At 45.5% G+C, this 21,443-nt stretch overlaps 1 protein-coding gene across 1 annotated transcript; it reads left to right on the top strand.

Moving 5' to 3' along the window:
- Positions 1-2,710: 2,710 nt before the first annotated feature.
- On the top strand, positions 2,711-20,163 carry LOC119400531 (ras-related protein Rab-40B). Its single transcript, XM_037667592.2, has 6 exons — positions 2,711-2,994; positions 5,975-6,209; positions 6,669-6,767; positions 11,912-12,014; positions 13,930-14,221; positions 18,469-20,163. Exons 1-5 carry the CDS (start codon positions 2,804-2,806, stop codon positions 14,214-14,216), a joined length of 915 nt encoding a protein of 304 aa, XP_037523520.1. The 5' UTR covers positions 2,711-2,803; the 3' UTR covers positions 14,217-14,221; positions 18,469-20,163.
- Positions 20,164-21,443: the final 1,280 nt, after the last annotated feature.

Genomic DNA, 21,443 nt, shown 5'->3' with positions numbered 1-21,443 from the left:
ATTGCGTTCGTATAGTACGCGAGTGATATGACACGACGTCTCTTTATTCTACGTTAAAAAAAAAAAAAGTATTCTCTGTTGAAGGCAAACCAGGTCGACTGCTATAAGTTGAGGCAACACATCAAACAAAACGGAACACACCGCCGCCGCAATGTTACAGTGGTTACAGTACGCAGCTGCTGACCCGAAGGTCGCGGGATCGAATCCCGGCCGCGGCAGTCGCATTTCGATGGAGGCGAAATCCGATAGGCGCATCACTGTGCGATGTGAGTGCACGTTAAAGAACGACAGGTGGTCTAAATTTCCGGAGCACTCCACTAGGGCGTGCCTCGTAATCATATCGTGGTTTTGGGAGAGAGAGAGAACAACTTTATTTAAAAAAAAAAAAACGAACCCCAGTCCGGGTCCGCTAATAAAAAAAAGGCAAGACTTAGCCATCAGACAAGCCTAAAAGTTTCAAATGTCCGAGTAGTGCCTTCATGATGTCTGTGGAAGAGTCCGCCAGCCACTCCTCCAGGGTCGCAGGTCTTAGATTGGTAGGTATGTGTTTAAGGCTCCCGCCCATGGCTGCACGGCCCCCCGGACAATCCCACAGAACGTGAGCGTTATCCAGGTAGCCACCGCATGCCACGCAGGCAGGAGACCCGTCCTTGCCTTGTATGTAGTGTTGAATGGCAAGGACGGGGACATAAGACCCCCAGATATTATTTTTAAATGACACGGAGGCGTCAGGAAAAATTGTTTTCTTGACGAACCCCCAGATATCGTTAAATGAATATTATATGTTAAAGGCAAACCGTGGTTTTACAAGTGGCTAGTTATTCTTGAAGGTTAGCTTCCAGAAACTCGATATAGAAACGGCAAAGATAAATTCTGCAATTTGAAGTGTGGCGTCTCCCAGAGTCCGTTTGTTGCTCTGTGGAGCGAAAATCCACGAATTCGAAAGTTAATCGGTCGAAGTTGCGCGCGATAGGGCCGACTTATCCGCGACTCTCGCAACATATACATGCAGTGCGACCTGTTATGTAGCCCTGTTCGCAGGGGTTGTGTTCAGGTGAAGTGTGACATTCTTTTTTTTTTTTTTTTACTGCCACAAATTTGTCACGTGGGGCGCCATCTTATTTAGCGGCAGCGGTCACCCAAACACAGCGACCTAACTTTTTGTAGCTTGGTAAAACGCGAGTAGACTTTTTGTCTTTTTCACTATTACGCCTCGAGGTAAAACTCGCGTCGTCTGACCCCCCTCTTCCCACATCACAAGGCGCCGCTCTAATGCGTAAGAGGCCTCGTCCCATTGTTTTCGCAACGGCTACCGTTGTTGGACTATTGCTTCTCCGCGGGCTCTTTTACGGGTGGTTTAACCTCCCTCCCGCCTATTCTCCGAAGAGTGCACATCGGGTGTCATGGCGTAATGACACTTGCAAGAGTTATGTAATTGCTTGCTTTCTGAGCGGCACTCGTTCCACGTCGGCCATTACATAGCACTCCTTCATCCGACGATCTTTTGCTTCCTTCATTGCTCGCGCCATTGTCTACGAGCGGTAGAGTCCATAGTCTCTACGCGTAGTCTACGCAGCACCCTGTGCCACCCTGCTTTGCGCCTGCGTAACCTTCTTAATGGCAACGGAGCTCGGATGCCCACGTGCTTCTAGGTTAGCCCTTCTTCCAAGCTACGTACTTCCCCGTTTCGCTGTAAGTGCTCTTCACTTCCTTTAAAATGGCGCGGCAGAAGAATGGTATATGACAGTCACATGCTTGACCTGTGTCTGACTCTATCTTGGTCGTCTGTCGCATTGTTCAGCGCTCGTGAACAGAACTCAAAGCGCCCTGCTCCCAGTACTTCAGTAAGGTCTTCGATGTCACTGAAAAAGGTGCTATCCGATTTTTTTTTTTTTTTTTTGTTTCACGATGCCATGGCGCATGCGCCCTTCCCATTGCGGAACTCGGAAGGGTCGCAGAACGCCTCTTGATCTCGGAGGCTTACATTCTGGCGATAGCTGTCGTCCCGGCCCCTAACAAAACCCTGCTAAAGCGGCAGAGGGCAGCACAGGAAAATGAAAAAAAAAAAAACGGATTAGGTGGGAGAGCATAGCGCAGCACGATTGAAGCAAACGAGAAAGAAGGGTAGCGACCCGACACGTGATCGGCCACGTACGTGCACGATAGTGCGTGCAATGCAGGCACAATCTCGGCAGTGCAGCCGTACGCAGCCGTACGAGCGCTCTCAGCCAATACGCTGTCTCCCAGTGGTCACGGGTTGAGTCGGAACCGCAAGGGAAAGAACCAGCGGAAGAAAAACCTTCGAGTGAGCGTTACGTCAGTAGCCTGCATTGGTAAACGAATGCTGCGTGAAACCAAGCTGTGCCGGTTCAACATTTGACTTTCTTGCACCAAGATTACGCAAGAAATGAAATTTGCCGAGACTTTGGGGTTTGGTGCCCTGTAGTTTTTATTCGAAGCGCGCTTGTTTGGCCGGCTCAGGTGTACAGTGAACTTCTTCTAGTTCACTTCTCACGGGTGACGTCCGAAAACAAAGCAAAGCCGGAAGTACTAAAACTTACCACTTGCCCTGACGTTTTGATCACGTGTTGGAGCGGCACAGTAGCTTGAATCGCGTTGCGCAATGCTTCCTGGCCGCGTGACGTAATGCGCTTTCCTAGTTCAGTTATTTCTCTGTGGTCAATGTGCACGTGCTCGAGCATTCGTTTCCTCCGTTCTCGCCCTGCAGCCGTCGCGACCTTAGCCCGCGTGTGCCGCCTGGTCGGTGGTGGCGTGGCCGCTAGGGGGCAGCACTGGAGCAGCCATGGAAGGGGGTGCGCTGAATAACGGCGTGTCCGCCAACGGGCCCCCGGGCGGCGTCGTGGTGGGCCAGGGCGGCTCGTCGGCCAAGGCTTACGACTACCTACTCAAGTTCCTGCTCGTCGGCGACAGCGACGTCGGCAAGGGCGAGATCCTCGGAGGGCTCGAGGACGGCGCCCTCGAGTCGCCCTTCAGGTGAGCACGTCTTGGTCACTATGGGACAGATAACCACCAGGACTAGATGATAAGAGGCCAGAAGTAGGTTGGACCAGATAGTAAGATTGACGGAGACAGACAGACTGATTGATTGATAGATTGATTTATTGATTGATTGATTGATTGACACAGAGATTGGGGTGGACAGATTGATTGGTTGACAGGCATAGAGATAAGGGGACGGATTGATGGACAGATTGATTGATTGATTGATTGATTGATTGATTGATTGATTGATTGATTGATTGATTGATTGATTGATTGACACAGAGATTGGGGTGTACACATTGATTGGTTGACAGACACAGAGATAAGGGGACAGATTGATGGACAGATTGATTGATTAGCAGACGGAGAGGAGGATTGATTGATAGCCTTATTCACGTTGTAGGAAAGCTAGTTCTTTGTATTTAAGTTTACTACTCTGTACCCAGAAAGAGGGAGAGCAAAAGTATAGTTTTCATTCAGAGGCATCATTTAATGAGAGGAGACAGAGTTGCATTTGCCCCCACTTACAGCGAAGCCAAAAGACCTCAGCCTCAATCCGAAACACCGGTTAAATTTGTCCTCATCGTGTAGTGGACTGGTGGAATGAACCTTGCATAAATAAACAGATTTTGATTAGCGGTGATTTATTTTGTTCACATCACTGAATTCACTGCTATTTTGATCACAAACCTCGAGTAATGGGCCTGGTATAGGCTTCCACTTACGGGCCACCTAAACAATGCCACATCAAAATTGCCGTTACTGGTTTACAAGGCAGTTTTACTTACAACACTTTCTTGCTAATCCAAACGACTGGGTCAGGAAAAGAGAGAGGCATGAAAGGATAAGAAGTCGTTGAATATAGCTGAAGCCAATGCTTCGACTGTCTTCGTATGGATTTCCTTGTGGCTTCGTGCTACAAACGGGTGGTTGTCTATTTTCCCTTTCTGTCTTTTTAGATGTAGTTGTTTGCCCGACCAAAAACAAGTCTCTTGTCAAAACGTTCAGTGACATTCCTAGTTCGACATCGTCTCTGTGGTGGTGCCACTTGTGTGGACTCAGGAAACAGATGCAAGTGCTGCTTGGGTTTTGGGTTTTGCGGCACCTGCGCGCCCGTGTTTGCTAGGCTCTGCTTATCTTTGTGAGAAGTGGTGCGGGTGATGTAGATAAAATATGTCCATGGAAAGTAGGAAGGCTAAAGGCTTGTGTGCACAGCTAGATATACTACCTGTTCAGACCCACTTAACCACTTGAGCGTCATTCAGTGTTTGTGGCAGCAAATGTAAGCAGAAGAGAAAATGAAGAGTACATTTCCGTCCATTTCTCTTATTAATGAAACTTAATTTTGGAGATTATCATTGGTGGCTATGTATCAGCTAGCCCTACAGCGGGCTTTGGTGAACATGAATTATGTGCACTGTTCTGAAGATGGTAGGGTTTGTTAGTGTCTCTTCTTGAAATGCTAAGCATTTCATTAGGCTCAAATATTCCATCGTTGATCTTACCCAACTGAGCACCTATGTGACACTTAGCAATTTTTACTTTTATTAGGCACATTAGCAGCAGGCCATTTGCTAAAACAGAGGAGGGCTTGAGACATTCATCACACAAGATCCTCAGACATGTTAGAAGAAACATAGAAGACTATATATTCCTATCTGCGTTTCTTGCTGTATTCAATGCACCTTGGACCATTAACTCGTCAAATGCTAACTATTCGTCACTTTTACGGAAATGCTTAATCCAGCATATAGATAAACTCTTAGCTCTTCTGTTTTACGTGTAATCAGACATACTGGTTGTTCTGGCTTAAAAGAAAGCTGAACGTTGATAATGGATGCTTGGATTGGCCACCTCATTTAGTCGCACGGTTACATTTTTCAGTTGCCTTTATTGAAGGTGTACTGACACAAAATTTTGTGGCTGAGATAGCCTGCAGGATCAATTCTCGTGAACATGCGTATATCATCTACCAAATCTGAACAGTCATCTACCAAACCTGAACAGTGAATACAGCTTGGAGGGTAATTTATATGAACTTTTAAGTTCGCGTGCCTGATCCAGCACTGTATGTCGCTCCTCACAACATTGACATCATACAAAGTGACCTGAAGGTGACCCAAAATATCCATGATGTCACCGCTGCAGCCGAGCTCTGAGATGCGCAGCTAAATCATGACGTCATAGTCGCCATTGCGCTTTTGGCGCGCTTGTGCCAGCAGGCTGCTATTTGGCGGCTGCTTGTGAGTCAGTGCCCGCAGTGAATGTGGGGAAGCCTCAGGAAAGTCTTTGCCGCCAGCTGATGATCAAGATGCTGACGGCAGCGACATTGCACTGCATATGCCGCATGTGAAAGAATGCGAGCAGGCGATGCAGGCTGCACGGAAGTGCGTCAGAGTTCTGTGCCGTTTCACACGCTAGATGGCATTAGTTGCACACGGTGGCTTGTTGTTGCTGGAGCTCTCCCAAACCAAAACTGAGACTGGTCGGTAATAAACAGACTGTCATTATCTGTCGCGCGCTGCAGCAAGCAATGTGCTGTGTTATGACTAACAGGCCTCCAGAAAGATATTGCAGCAACTAAACGCCACACCAAAATTTTTTGCGTCAGTACCCCTTTAAAATGCCCCGCCTTGCTGATTCGTTGCAGTATTGCTCATCTCTTGTTTTCTTTTAAGGAATGGCGAACGAAGTCGTTAAGGATGCTTACACAATTGGAAGAAATTACACAAACGCACACACTGGGACAGCAGCAGTTTAATAAAACAACACAGTTCGACAGCAAACCAAGATGCACATGCGCAGTACATGATGCTGTAGAGATGAAAGTGCTGTGCAAGAGACAATCCATCGAGCAACAACGAAAAAAACAAATAATCCAATAACAACACAGTCTTGGTTCATTTGACTCTCATGATTGTCTAGGCCAGATAATTACTATAAAGTGGTGCTGGCGTGGTGTGGCTTGCAGTGCCCCTGGTGGCTTTGCCTCGTACCGCACGACGACTGTGCTGCTGGACGGCAAGCGAGTGCGGCTGCACCTGTGGGACACGTCGGGGCAGGGTCGCTTCTCAACGATAATCCGGTCGTACTCGCGGGGGGCCCAGGGGATCCTCCTGGTGTACGACATCACGAACCGGTGGTCCTTCGACGGCCTGGGACGCTGGCTCCAGGAGGTGGAACGCCATGCACCCGGAGTTTCTAAGGTGAGAAGCCTTGTATCACTTATTTATTCAAGAAAGGCCTGGGAATAAGATGTAGACGTGTGTTCACAAAGCAACCCTATCTTTATCTCTCATTTTTCTTATTGTTTTATGCCCTTAACATGCTTCATAAACGAATTAGGCCAGCTTCCACAAATCAACCCAGTCGTTATCTTTTGCTCTGCTTACCGTTTTGGTGCCCTTAACACAAGATCGATTTTTTTTTCATATTTGCGATGCTCGTGTTTCTTTATTGCAGCAGTAAGTAGTACATAAACAGTACGCAAAGTTCATATTCTATTTCAGTTTGCTAACTTGTGCTACGAATGTCTCGAACAGGCCTATGCTGAAGCTGAGCTACATGCTGTGAAATATGTCTTTTACAGGAACAGCCCTAGGCAGCTGACCACTCTAATTGGCACGTCCATTTACTAAGTGTTGTGTATCTTTCAAAACGTGCAGGTGTTGCTGGGAAACCGGCTGCACCTTGCCTTCAATCGTGAAGTAGGCCGCCAGGAGGCCGCCGAGTATGCGCACAAGCATGGCATGGCCTTCTTTGAGGTGGGTGCTCTGGCAACAGGCTTGATACGCAGCAGTAATCACAGGAAGTTGTCCTGGTATTTATCATCACGAATAATGTATTATGGTTTTTTAAATTGTAATGACTGTATCACGAACACTAGCAATGATATCATCACGTGATGATGATGAACACATCAGCACAAAGTCTAAGCTGAAAAACTCTGTATTTGGCATACTTGTGTCCAGCAAAAAAAAGGATTGCAGTACAGCGATAGTGGCAAACACAGCCATCGGTCCTTGAGTGTAGTGACAACACTATTTTGTTGGCATTCGATATTACCAGCTATGCAAGAAGAATTCTGAGGGTCTCTTACACTATCACCAAGACGACTAGAAGGTGAAAGTCTTAATGGGAATACATTGAAGACTGACGCATCAGGCCAGAACCCGACCAGCCATTTGGCTCGTCACGTCTCATTTTGTGCCTCCTCTGGCGTTGCATACTTCTTTGGACTACCACACAATCCACTAGGCCCTGGCTTCCTTAGTGCACCCTTTGTGCATATCTCCATAGCCACCTGTAGGCAGAGTCACACAAATGTTGCTTCTTTAATTTTATTAGTCACATGGATGCCGCAAACACGAAGAGAATGCCCAGCTCGCCCGCCTCGAGCCACACTTGAGAGGTCACTTGATATCGTGTCCATGCCACGACTTTCTTCAAGGCCAGCTTTGCATGGGACTATAAGAGTTTTGATTTATTAAGGAGACTATAAACTTGTACTCGCCACGGTAGTCTAGTGGTTATGGTGCTGAACTACCGAACCGAAGGTCGGGCGATTGAATCCTGGTTTCCGCGGCCGCATTTTCGATAGACGCGAAAATGCTAGAGACTCGTGTACTTGCATTTAGGTGCACATTAAAGGGGCCCTCCAACACTATTCAATTCAACCCCCCATTTTTTACTTGCGGGTTGCGTAGACTGATGGCTGGGGATAATTTTAGCATAAGTTTAAGCACCGATATCAAATTATTTAGTATTTTAATCACGCGTTGAAGTCGCTACATCGCTGCTGACCGCATCACCGCGTAGTGGCGCTTGCCAGAACTATTGCAGGCGGAAATGACGAAGATAAGCGCTGGCCTATGATTGGATAAATGTAACGTTAGAAGTAATAACGGTGTTGCATCAAAGTTGAGATTACTATTGTGTTTCGTTTTTCTTTTCTGTGCTTTTTCAATGAACTCCAAATAGCCGCCGTCGCAACAAAAATATCACTACAACCACAAAGTACGACAGAGGCGCCAGTTGCCATTTCGCCTCTGGTTGCTCTGGCTTTCTTTTTTTTTTTTTTTTTGCCTTTGCCGGTCGGATGTCCATATGAAACGCTTGCCCCTCTTCCTTCTTTTTGCGTCTGTACGTTTGCGAGCTGCCTCTTTCCGCATGTGCGGTAGGCTCATGATTGTTGTTAACGGTGCAGGTAATCCTCTTCTTGTAACTCGTCGGGCTGCTCACCGAACAACCCGCGTAGGGGCGACCGTGTTTAACCGCGCATGCCGCTCCACAAATTCCCTTCTCAGAATGAGAAGAGGGAATGACGCGGAATGTCGTTGTAAGGAACAGCAGACAAAGCCTCCCCAGCCTCGCTCACGTTCTGACAAGTCAGGTTTCAGGAACCACGTTTGTTACTATGGCAACGACGTCAACAATGCGTTGGAAAGGAGAAGCAACAATGGTGTGCGAGCTTCCCCTACGTAAGAGCTTTCAGCCCATTTCATTGGAGCGCCATCCGACGTCACAGCAGAGAGTGAAATGTGGTCACGTGACCCCGCGAAAATCGAGTTGAGGGTAGGCATTTTTTTCTTGTATCTTGAATTTTCTAAATTGAATAACTTCGTACTGCGTGCCGCTATCGCTGCCGTTCTTGCTGCACTAGTTCGTCCGTACTTCAGTCTACGCAATCCACGAGTAAAAAATGGGGGGTTGAAGAGTGTTAGAGGGCCCCTTTAAAGAACCAAGGGTGGTCGAAATTTCCATAGCCTTCCACTAGTGTCTCTCATAATCATATTGTTGGTTTGGGGCTTTAAACCCCTACAATTATTATTGTGCTGCAAACTTGTAAGAGGAAGAACATTTGCAGCTGTGGAACACAGTGCACAAATATATTAAATGAACATCCAAGTTTTACACATGCATATTGCAGTGCTGTAGTACTTGGGCATGGTACATTTGAGCCCCTTTACAAGAGGTACGCACTGGGGAACAGTTCTTGTCCCTCATATAAAGTTTTTGTTACAAGCACAACATCACGTTCGCATTTTCTGGCCGAGCCCTATTTCAATGCAGACACACTGGTGTCTCTTCGCTACCTGCGTCCACCTTCCTGGACATCACTTCTTAATGAAATTACACAACAGCAAACTCCTCAGTGTCATTGAAAACTCGTGCCTTTGTCGCCCAGAGTGTCCGTTATCCAGTCTCCAAGAGTGAGCAGCAGCAGTCGACATTAGCGGCTGCTGTGCAAACAAAACTAAACGGCGGTGGGCAGGTCGCGCAGCGTGTGGCTGCTTAGGCCTAACTGCTTAAGTTTTGCAATTAATATTTTTTTTTGCATACAAAGTATTGTGAACAAAAGTTGCACTGTTGGTTTTTGGAAGTTGTTTAAAAAAAAACTTGGAGAGCGCTTGAGCGTTTCCTTCAAGAGTAGAACACGATAGCATAATCGGGCCCCGTGCGCATCGCCTTCTCAATTGCTAGCCTGGTTTCAATGCTCGGTGCACGCCTCAACCGTGCCGTGAGGAAATGAATGCAGAAGAGTTGAGATCTGGGCCAGTTGGTTCATGATACTTGACGAAAGCCAGCAAAAGAACTGGACACGAGAAAGAGGCAGACACAAACACCGCTGGGGTTTGTGTCTGCCACTTTGTCATGTCCCGTTCTTTTGCTAGCTTTCGTCAAGGAAATGAATGATTGTGCGCGTAAGATTGGCCGTTTCAAAGTATCCCAGAATGCCTACGACAGGTACAGTTAAGGTTCCACTATGCCATAATTATTCCTTTTGCGAATCAGTGAAGGGCCCACTACGCATCTGTAAGCCAACACGCGATCCTGCGCAGCTGCTCACATTGTTGATACTTTTGCTGATGATGGGGATTAAATATGTCTGAGCGCTTTGTAATGGGTGGGCCTTTAAAACGCCCACTTGTTGCACAATTGACATGTTTTGACGCCTGGCATGATTCTACGCTTTGCCACGCAATATTACATGCGTTAAAGAGACTCCTTCCACTACATGACATTCATATAGTGTTTTTGTCTGAACCAGCTTTAAGAAATAGCGTGACTCTGTGGTAGAACAGCTACTTGCCATGTAGACTGCCTGGGTTCGTTTCTCACTCGAGCCCGAAGATTATTTATTTTATTTTCATCTTGATTTTTCGGTCACAGACAAGATAATTTTTCACTCACTACCAACGACACTGATGCTGACACCAGAATTTCTGTGAAACTAGCTCTTTAATGCTATCGTGTCAATATTTGAAGCCCTGAAAGCCAGAATTCCCATTTATTGGAGATATTCTTATCATATTTGCAACTCAAGTCCCCATTTTGGGACACCCATTTTGACCCTTTGTAAATGGAATTTTTGTTGCACTGTTTTTTTTTTCTTTGTGATTGTAGAACCACGTGAAACATTTTGCAAAAACAGCATCTCTTACTTTTTGATAGTGAAGAGGCTATACAGATGTACCTGCATACAGTCACCGACCATTTATTTGGACGCTGAAAATTTGGACATGCTCGTTTATTCGGACACCTTCGCAGCACTGCCACTCGTCCCATTGAAGTAATGTAATCTCGCAACCGGAAATTCGGATGCCTCACAGTGCGCCGTTCAATTTTGTGGACTCCGGCTGGCTGATCGAGTGCAACGTCGAATGCCATGACAAGCTGTCAGCGCTGTTTACAATATTTTTGCTAGGTTGCCAGCACTCAAAGGTTGCGCTGGCTATGGCTGGAGGTCGCACCAGTGTAAAAATCTATGCAGAAATTACAGTTGCCAGTATCGAAGACTATGTTTCTTGGCTACACATAATGGTCACCTTTCGGCTTTAGCCAGTCAAGTATCCATTAAATGGCTACCATGGCCAAACCGCAGGCCAAGCCAAGCCACACTGTCAGCTGAGCTCGGTGTGGCGTTTGCATGGCGTTTGAGAGTGACCGCGAGTGACGTATGACATAAGCAAAGAGAGAACTATAACCACAAGCTCTGCAGCACGAGCTAGCTCGACGTCGTTCCCTTTTGGCATTTGAGGGTTTGCATCGGCAGTTGTTTCTACGGCTAGGCCTGCCCTGCGTCTCACGCTTTGCGTCTCGTTGTCTTGTTTGTTGCTTGGCGTGCGAGGCCTCATCTACTGAAATGGCTCTGACACTACCCGTTCCATCTGCGCCGTCAGTACTACTAATGAAGAGATGTGGCAACTACAATACACTGACGATGGTGAAAAAAGTAGCGGTTATTCGCCAGGTGGAAGGTGGCTGACCTCAATCCAATGTTGCCCCGGAGATTTCGCAGAGGTCTGTCGGGTCCTTGAACCAGCACAGGTGGAAAGCGACTCCGTCAACACACTGCCCACCCCACAGTTATTAAATGTGGATTCAGCACAGGCCGTAACAGTGCTATTGACAACCTACAGCGATGGCCAAACACTGGCTGCAATACAGGCCGACTTGGTCAGCGTGAGCGTGCTTTTGTGCAGACGTACATTGACAAGTTTTTCCGGCCACTGGGCCAGTAAAGGTGCTTTTTTTCTAGCGAATCCTGTTTCTTTTTTTTGGACTCCCGATTATTCGGACTTTTTGGCGGATCCAACCGAGTCCAAATAAATGGTCGGTGACTGTATATCGAACCCACATATAAGGAATTATTGTGTACATATAGAATTATTGTGTATATTGAGCATTTATGATATACATTTGAACATACTTTCGACATGTAAAATATTTTATACATATACCGAATTGCCTATGTGCATAGAACTCTTTTGTGATCTTCAGGTTCGATATATCCGGGTTCGAACATACCCATTTGCCTTTTACGTCAATGTACCTCTTATAAAGGATTTGACTGTGTATTTCTAACGGGACAATATGATGCCTTAACATCGTCTTATCCTACCAGGTGAGCCCACTGTGCGACTTCAATGTGACGGAGTCCTTTGTGGAGCTGTCCCGTATGGCGCTGCGCCGGAATGGCATGAAGCACCTCTGGCGCTCAAACCGAGGCGAGTTTACTTGGAAATGATACAGTTGCAGGTTGAGACAAGCATTCCAAGCATTCTTGCTCTAATACACGCAGCTGGATTTTCTACGACTAGTAGAAGCTATTTAAACGTCGGTCAAGAGAGAATGTACATTTTGCAAGTGACCTTCTGCACGGGAAAACTGCTGTTTAGGCAGCGAAAAACACTGTCGAGCAATCAGAATATAATGCATCATGCTGTCACTTTTTGTTGCATAAAAGCTTACTGCACCCCTCAACTCGTGATGTGGTAGATGGCATACTGTGCCACCAAATGTTTTCCATATAGTAGGCATGAGGTTTCCACTACGAACCATTTTCTGAATTGGGAGATATCGCCACAATACCTGCTTTCAGCACGCGCACTCATCGGTTGGTTGAAGAACAGCGGGCCAATAGTCGTTTCAGTCATTGGGCACACAAGATTTTACGTAATGCAGGATGACACTGTCGCCTGAAGTTATAGTCTCAGAATATGGCCCTAAGTATGCACATTATGGTGACGATAACTCTGACAAAAAAGTGTACATGTGGTGAATGCTGGAACCATATGTTACAGTGGTGCCAGTGCTGAATGTGAAATGATGAATTGTCTAGCTAGCATCCAGGTGAAGCATTATTTGAGGAATTACAATCGCCACAAACATCGCAATTTGCTCTCCACAGGCACTGGTGGAAACACCTCACCACTGCAAAGGCTGTGGCTGTGGCTGCTCCCCTGATTTCAATTTAGTCAGCGTCATGTGCAAAGGAAGCAATAAGATTGAAAGAGAAATTTACGAAGCTTTCAAAATAAGAAAACTGCATATAGTCGTGTGTGAGTTCCCTCAGTTTTCCCGACAGATAAAGAATTCGCATTTCTAGATATTGCATGCATGTTCTGGTGTGTTTTATGGCAATGTACTGTTAGTTTGTACCACTTTTGGCACGTTTTATAGCAATACACTGTTAGTTATACAACTTTGACATGGCTGAGATAGCTTATTTGCGCACGCAATGCTGGTTCATGTGTGTGGGGGCTTTCTTCAATAAATATTCAGTTTTAAGTCCAGCGCTTGTGTCATTTCGTTGTTCCTCATCACTGCCTTCACAATATTTTCGCTGGTTTACTTTCTGATGCTTTCGAATAGTATGAACGAACTTGCTCAGTAAGCTGCGTTATTGAACCAATTTTGTTTACACTGTGCTGGGGAGCTATTTTTGAACAATCCATCTAATGAACATGTCCATTTCGGCGGCGCATTTAGTTACCCGAGACAGTGGCATGCCGTGACGTCATTGCACTCTTGACCACGTCGACGCACCGAACCCGCACAGCACACTTGTGGCGTGAGAAGAAAGAAGGTGGACGAAATGTAGAGTAACAGAACATTTAAACCAACTTGACAAGTCTGTCCTTGCATATCACTGTGTCCCAGATGCTTGTGAACGATGTGCTGATTTGGGACTGTTAAACCCCAGATATTATTATTATTAACGATGTGTAGAATGTGTATCGACCTTCATAGGTGCGTTAAACAGGCGGCCCCATTAAACCTAATTTGAGGGCTAACGTGATCACAGAATCAGGAGTTAATGCACACCCTTCGAGATTTGTGCGGCCAAAAGCAAATCTCGGGATGATGCGTTTGTTGCGTTGAAGAACATTTTGCCCTCTCATTTGTGTTGGGATTTGTGAAGGCTCCGCGACAGTCAGACTTGCATTGTGGATGAAGAACTGGAAACATGAGTGTGCTGCTCGCAAAGCTCCAGCCATTTAACGGCGGCCAAAATGGACAGTCCATTAGATGGACACATCGAGAATAGCTCCCCTGGTGTCATGCATTGAGGGACTCTGCCACCACTACAGCAACTTGTTTATTGCTTGACAAATGTTTTCCATTGCTGTTGCTGCGCAGTGCTGTCCCTGCAGGAGCTGTGCTGCCGTTCCATTGTGAGTTGCACGAGCTCGCACCGCATCGAGCAGCTGCCACTGCCCACCCCCCTCAAGTCGTGCCTCAAGTCGTACTTCATGAGCTCGTCGCTGGCGGACGGGTCCTCTTCCCGGCCGGGCCTCCCACTCGCACCCTCGCACCCGGTGGGGGTCCGTGGTGCAGAGCTCAGGCTGGTCGGGCGCAACAAGCACCACCGACGGCACTCGGCCGTGGCAGCGCTCCACTGCCGCAAGAGCTGCTGCATCTCGTAGCGGAGGTGAGCTTAACCTCCAGTGCATTTGCAGAGACTACACGTGAAGGAACGCTAAAGGCAAATAAGAATATATGTACAGTCGAACCGCATACGTTGAACTCGAAAAAAAATGGGAATTAGCTTGAAATATCGAATAATTCTATATACAACTTTTAATGAAATTATTGTACCGTATACACTCGTGTAATGGCCGCATCCATGTAATAGCCACACTCAGAACTTTGTTGAATAATCCCTCAAAAATTTACGTAAACAAAATTAAGTCAGCTTCGCACTGGTGGTGCCAAGCCTGAAGGAACAGCAGAGCTGAGCGGCCTTCCTTAGCATACCAGCCAAGCCTAGCCGAGCGATAGCCAAGCAAGCCTAGATAATATAGCCACATGAGCATAGAGAGGGGCAGTTATGCCTGGGAAAGCCAAGTTGCGGCTCTGTGTTTCTAGTTCTCTCTCTCTCTTGGCCGCACCCACGGTTTGCACCTCAAATCCATGAAAAAAATAATCCTGCGGCCATTACACGAGCATATACGGTATCTGCAGTGCGAATTTTGGTGCACAGGCTAGCTTCACAGCAATACACAGGTTTATTTATTTGTTTATTTATTTATATTTAATTTTGCGTTTTTCTACAGTCTGCAGATCGGGATGCGGGGTTATATGCAGGGGCGGATAATACGCGGTAAAATACGGTATTGATGTAATTAATGCCTCAAAATCTTCATATGCTACTGTGCATACTCATCGGACACCAGAAGTGTCTAGTCTGCCTTGGCCCTGATGTTGACCTTATTCTTCAGTATCATACTCCGTGCATGCTTCTTGGGGCGCTGTACACAGCGGCGACATAAGGCTTCTTTTCCCCACATTCGATTGTATTGATTATTGTGAACTTTGCAGGGAACAGCAGATTCTTCTCTTTTACAGCATCTATTGCTTTAAGAAAATGAGAGAAGCGTACAGCGACCCCGCACGATGGGCCGGCGGCGCAACGACAAGGAATTGTTGAGGAAAGCATGCGATGCCAATGTGGTAGTTTGTACTTGCTTTGCACAGCGTTTTCCTAATCACGCAGCTCGCTCTCCCAAATACATGTTGGAAAGTCCCCTTCCAAGACGATAAGCCAAATGTTTGCAAGGGAAAGCCAACTTCTTGGAGTGTTTCCCATGGCCACATGTTCAATATATCAAGTGTTCCGGCTATTTTTGTTTAATGTCGCCATAGATTTTTCTATACATTGACATTAAAGCATTGCCGTAATCGAAAGTAGTATGATATAAAGGATAATTCGATTTACCCAAGTTTAATATAGTTGGGTTCAATTGTAGTTGCTAGATTAGCACTTGGGAATACCTTAGGTGTCAGTATTAGTGACAAGAATGATTTAGTGACTTTGAGATTAAAGTGAATGTAGGATATGACTTGAGACTCCAGCGGCACATTCGACTGGCAAACCATCACTTCACCAAAACAAGCCTCAAAATTTTGACATCTACTGCTGTGGCAGCGCATGAAAACATATACGTAACTTGGTAAGCTAATGTGCATTTTTGTTAATCATCCCCTCCCCTCGTTGTCCTTTTCGTACGGAATCTGCGTCTATTTCTAGTTGCAGGACGTCACAGACGATGATGCCACAAGTGCGAAATGGCCGGTTGTGATGTGCTTTCGAGCTATTGAAACACCCCTTCCTAGCCAGCAGTGCCGTGTGCCACTGCCCACATTGGGGATATGCACTCACTGCAGGTAGGGTGCATAGGCACCCTGTCATTGCAGGTAGTTTGTGGCAAGTGCAGTTGTTGAATGAGCGGAGATGGCTGGTGTTCTTCACATGTGCAGCCTTCCTTTCCTGCAACCTTGTTGTTGGAGGCGGCAGTTTCTCAGTTTTGGAGATTCATTGTAGAGAGTGGCAGTGCAATGCAATTGCTCTCCTCTTGCCTGGAGCTGTTTATCGTGTGAGCATTATGGCAGCCAGTATTTGCAGTTATCAAGTGAGATCTGTTTGTGTGAACTGGACACCATGCTTGTTAATTTGATTAGTAAGTGAATGCTTACTACTGTGTGTGTGACCAATATAACGAAGAGGTTTACTTCGTGCATTCCTCTAATGCAATGCTATTGCTATCGATGTTTCGCCTTTTGGGATTTTAAACATCAGCTGAAAGCTCAAGCAACTAGAGAACTTTGCGTAGTAAGTATTATGTACATGTGAACAAGCATTTATGTGGCAGCAATGTAATATTGAGTGCAAGATATTTATTGGGATCAAGGCTCATAGTTATGGGTAGGGCTCCGTGTTTTCAGGCTTTATTTTTCTTGAAAATCGACGGGTGTTTATCAGAGTTTATTTCTCGTAAATCCCGAGTTCTCTGGAAGGAGTTTTGCATTACTTTCGAAACCCCAAAATGTTAGGTCAATTCATATCTGAATACTAAAACATCAAAACACACGAAGCAGATGTTTTTTTCTAGAAGGTTTGAATGCACAAGAACATATACGCACAAGCGAAATACTTGAACATTTGAAAATGCCCTTTCAACGTTAGCACTAGAAACAGGAAGCGCCAGAAGACTCAGCACGCAGTGAGAAAGCACTGGCCACTGGACATTGTGAAGTCTCCAAAACGACAGGGGTTCAACAATGTTACATATTTCATAGCACTGATAGTTCGCAAAATCACTCAGGAGCTGGTTCATGTCATCAGTTTCAAGAAGCACTAATTTAAAAACAGGCACATAGGTTTCGAAAGCGCAGGGCAGCTCATACTTCACATTTGCATTCCCAATTTGAACACAGTACCAAAACGACTCTTTGGTGATCGCACAGGATCCTCTCAGATGACTGTCTCCAGTTTTCGGTGACAGAAGCGTAGTATCCGTGAAAGTCTGCGACAGTCATGAAGCGGTCAGTCTTGTCAAGGAGGTCTAACAGACTTGTGACGTCTGATGCGAAGACCTCGGTTGGATCACGCCATTGACTGATGAGTGCATGCAATCGAACCCCCAGAATGGGATAAACTTGGTGTGCCGTGTACCAGGGTACTCTCTGCCTCAAGTTCCTTAATGATTAAGAGCACGGCACACGAATTGGTGTTCAGAAACATCATCTTAACGAGCAAGTCGTACACAGCTTCAGGTGATGAAATAAGACTCATGAGCTTCTCACACTTCGTTTTCTTGGCTTTGTCGCTTCTCAAGAAAGACAAAATGGCGTGCCAGTAGTCCAAAATATCTTATAGAGATAAAAAGAGAGCCACCGCGACGGACATATGGTTTTTAGCGACTTGAACATGCCCATGGCCAAGCACACAAGACCAAACTTACGGCGCAGCTCCCGCGACAGTTTCAACAGGGCAGGAAAGTGCACAACAAAATCGTGAACTACGTTGAACGAGCTCGTCCAGATTCCATCCTCCAGAGCGTTGTTGAGTAGGTGGCACAGATCTTTGAAGTGAAGCGCCTTGAATTCGGGGTTGGAGAGTTGCAAGTCCTTGTGAAGCTTCTGCATGTAGGAAGCTGAGTCAGAGCACATAATTAATAATATCTGGGGTTTTACGTCCCAAATGAGTCAGAGCACAATACAGCTACATCGCCTAATACAGCTACGCACGGTAAACTTTAAGATGTATCAATGAGCACTTACAACTTGCCCTTGCGATAAAGAATGGAACCAGGTCGTATTGGCCCTTGAAATCGGAGTTTATCGGATAAATCCGAATTGTCAAAAATTTTACCGGTGAATGTTTATCAGATAAATCCGAATTGGTCAAAAACTTTACTGGCTAATGTTTATCGGATTTTTTTCGAATGAAATCGAAAACACAGAGCCCTAGTTATGGGCCATGCAAGACCACAACGTGCGACAAGTGCACATGTGCTTTGATAGTGTCATTCGCTGAAATGCAACTTTTTCTTGAAGCAGTATCTCCGGTTTGTGTTGGGAAATAGGCTGAAGAAGTCATTTCACTTCCTCCAAAGTGTCTGAATGGAATTTGTTCCTTCAAAGTGCTCTATAATGCAAAATTGAATTCGAAAATGCTCTACAATGCAAGAACACATGCTACATAATGCTCTGGTATGCACATTGTCGCTCTAAATTGCAAGTCCTTGGTTGCATCACTGTGGATGACACATGACAGCTGTGTTTGATAGTGTTTACATGTACGTAACTACAATATTAAGCAATGTAATTTTTTACTTCATACATTGTCAAGTTGCTTTCAAGCCGTCCACTTCAACAGGACTTTTTTTTTTCCAGGCCACGTGAATTGAGGACTACGTGACTAGCATCATAAGAAGATGAACTGTTTACAGCACCACAGTCATTGTGTTGACCTTCGATGCGTGAACTCTTGTGACAAGTGCATTTGCAGAAACACGGACATTGTGCATACACAGTGCTAGCCAATTCGAGTGCTCGGATGGCGATGCATCCGCAGCTCTCGTGGATAGGCTAACCACAGAGCGCACCTCGTCTTCATCACTTCTGGTTGTCAAGTCTCAACGTGCCTGCTTTGAGAAGAAGCGCTGTACGTAGTGTAAATAGTTAGTGTAGTTAACAGTGGCACATGTGCTGTGCTGTGTTTGTGTGTTGTGTCGCAAGTGAACGTAGATTTAACATAGGCTGGATGTGTAGCCGTCATTTCAAATCGCTGCTCAGCCACACTCGTAGCGAAGTCAGCATGACTTATCACGGAGTGTGTGTATGTTATAACAGTGGTCGCGTTCTGTCTCCAAGCTTCAGCCAACTATTGGTCTTCATATTTGGTACAATTTTCTTTTTCTTTGTTTTCTCTAATTGTAGTCAAGAAATATGAGCTTATTTGAAGATCTAAGTGAGCAGAATATAAAAATTATAGGCTTAATAATAAGTACAAGCCACTGTACATAAGATGTGCTAATGGCACGGACCTGCTATTCTTTCTTTTTTTTTTTTAAATACTGAAGATGAAAGTAACAGTGACATTCTTATTTTTGGGAAGTGGTATTGCTGAGAAAATTCACAAATTGGTGTGTCTTATTTATTCATACACTTTTATTTCGAGTTCAGTCTGTTACCTCGGTACGAGGACAGCTTGTAAATCTCCGGAGTGACTTGAGATGTGTGATGTTCGCCACAATGTTTATTATCATATTGACTGGTCGCAACTAATTAAGAATCCATCGTCTTTTAATCAAGCACAATTTTTTAACATTTCGTTTTTCTACGCTGCTGAAAGCCCGAACATTGCATCAAGAATGGGGGCTTTCTGGGACTAGTCATGCTTTTCCCAGAGTGGGTATTCTTTTTTTCTTTTTCTCAAACATAGCATTTCATACTGAGACAAACTAACACGCTTGCTGAAAATGTTGAGGCCACATTATCTGAGGGAACTCGATGCTCATTAATAATATTCGAGGGGACTGTAGTACTAGCCAGTAGCGGATATACCTCTGATGCTTGCTTAACATTTGTTTTTTAAGACATTTTGCAGTCTATGAGCGAGAGCGTAGCGTGTCATTTGACACTGCTCCGATTATTTGAGAGAATATAACAAAGCTAGATAACACTGTAACGAGGGATACGGTGCGAGATGCCCAATGTGCTGCAAGTCATGCTGTACTTGGTTATTGCTGTGCAGCTTATTTGGTGTACCGAAGGAAGTGCACTTTTGTCTGCCATATAACGATGATGACAACGTGGAAATGTAGTCAGGTGTTTAGTTGTGTTGTGATATGTCAAAATTAATGTTGTAATAATATGTGGATATGTCTTGTGTGTTAGAGGTGCCTAGACAAATGTGCCCTGGTTACATCCTTTGTGTCATAATGTGAAATTGTATATAAGAGATTTGTCCTTGGTGCATGTGCTATCCAACTGTGGCTTGGCTGACCTTGGTACTGTTGCAGTGACCAGAGAGCTGTGCAAAACATGCAAGACAGGAATAAAACGGATAATTTGCCTTGTGCATAGTTTTCTGTTGTTTGTCTTTGCTCAGAACTATTGGTTATACACTCGGCTTGTTTGAGCTTAAATCAATGGATTGGCTAAAGCCACGGCTTATGCACAGTCACATAGTTTGCAGATTTTGATGCTAAGAAGGGTGGCTTTCTATTTTTCCTATTGCAAGTGGCAGTTGGCTTCTATGTCTTAACTGAATGCAGCCTACTTGATATAGTTGCTCAACCAAAGGTCGCGGGACCGAATCCCGGCTGCAGCGGCCACATTCTGACAGAGGCTAAATGCTAGAGGCCTGTGTGCTTAGATTTAGGTGCACGTCAAAGAACCCCACGTGGTCAAAATTTCCGGAGTCCTCCACTACAGTCTCGTTTCATACCACAGTTTTGGTATGCAAGACCCCAACAATTAATATTATTATTAGATGAAATAGTGAAGATCGCACCCTTGAGGTCTTCTGTGACCTCCAAAAATGGGTTTCGGTTTTTTTGACAGCAGTGTTATCGCAAAGTGTAAAGATTAGTGGACAAACTTTGTCTAGTATTGTCACAATTCCCAAATCTGTTGTTAATTATAACTAACAGATAAGAAAGCCAAATCTGTTGTGTAATCTTGTAAATCACTTTGTCTACTACTTGGCTCAGGGCGCAGCTGCTTTATAAACAAAGCGGGTGGGGGGGTTGCGGCTTGTTGCATGCCCCGAAAACAGCAGGGGCCGTCTAGTCGAGCCTGTTACCTCTGTGGCGCTACAAGACGGGCCTCACCAAGGTGGTATAAAGAAAACACAAGTGTCTTTGCACCGCCGGTGGTCTTTGTGTTGCGGGTTTTCTTGAGGAGCCTCGAACTCTTGGCAAATGTTATTGGCGATCATGTCATCAACACTCACCTGGATGCATCGTTTTCTTCTGAAGCAACCATCTCATTTTATCATATGGACTTTTAATGCCATTCAGTGTCATATGGAAATTCGTGGAGACCGTCGTTGACATCCTTTCTTGTTGTTCAAAGATACCACGAAACGCAGTGGCTCCTTGACATGCTCATATATGGCAGGGTACAGTGTCTTGCGCACGCCACAATCCTCATTTGCCAAACTCGGACAGAACTTAGAACGTTGGACAGAACGCTTGCCAGTGGCCAAACTCGGACAGAACTGTCAGCACAGCGTTCCTGCTTGTACTCGTGCGTTTCAGCACGACTCAGCTGGCCGCACCTCTTTCTTTAATCGAGCGTCTTTGCTAAAGGACGTATCATGGTGGCATTGCGCATTTCACATTGCATAATTAACCGAACTC

The sequence above is a fragment of the Rhipicephalus sanguineus genome, chromosome 7 (genome assembly GCF_013339695.2).
Source record: "Rhipicephalus sanguineus isolate Rsan-2018 chromosome 7, BIME_Rsan_1.4, whole genome shotgun sequence".
NCBI classification, from domain to species: Eukaryota; Metazoa; Arthropoda; class Arachnida; order Ixodida; family Ixodidae; genus Rhipicephalus; species Rhipicephalus sanguineus.
The sequence above is the reverse complement of the archived record's forward strand: the minus strand, read 5'-3'. Positions and strand labels throughout refer to the sequence as shown.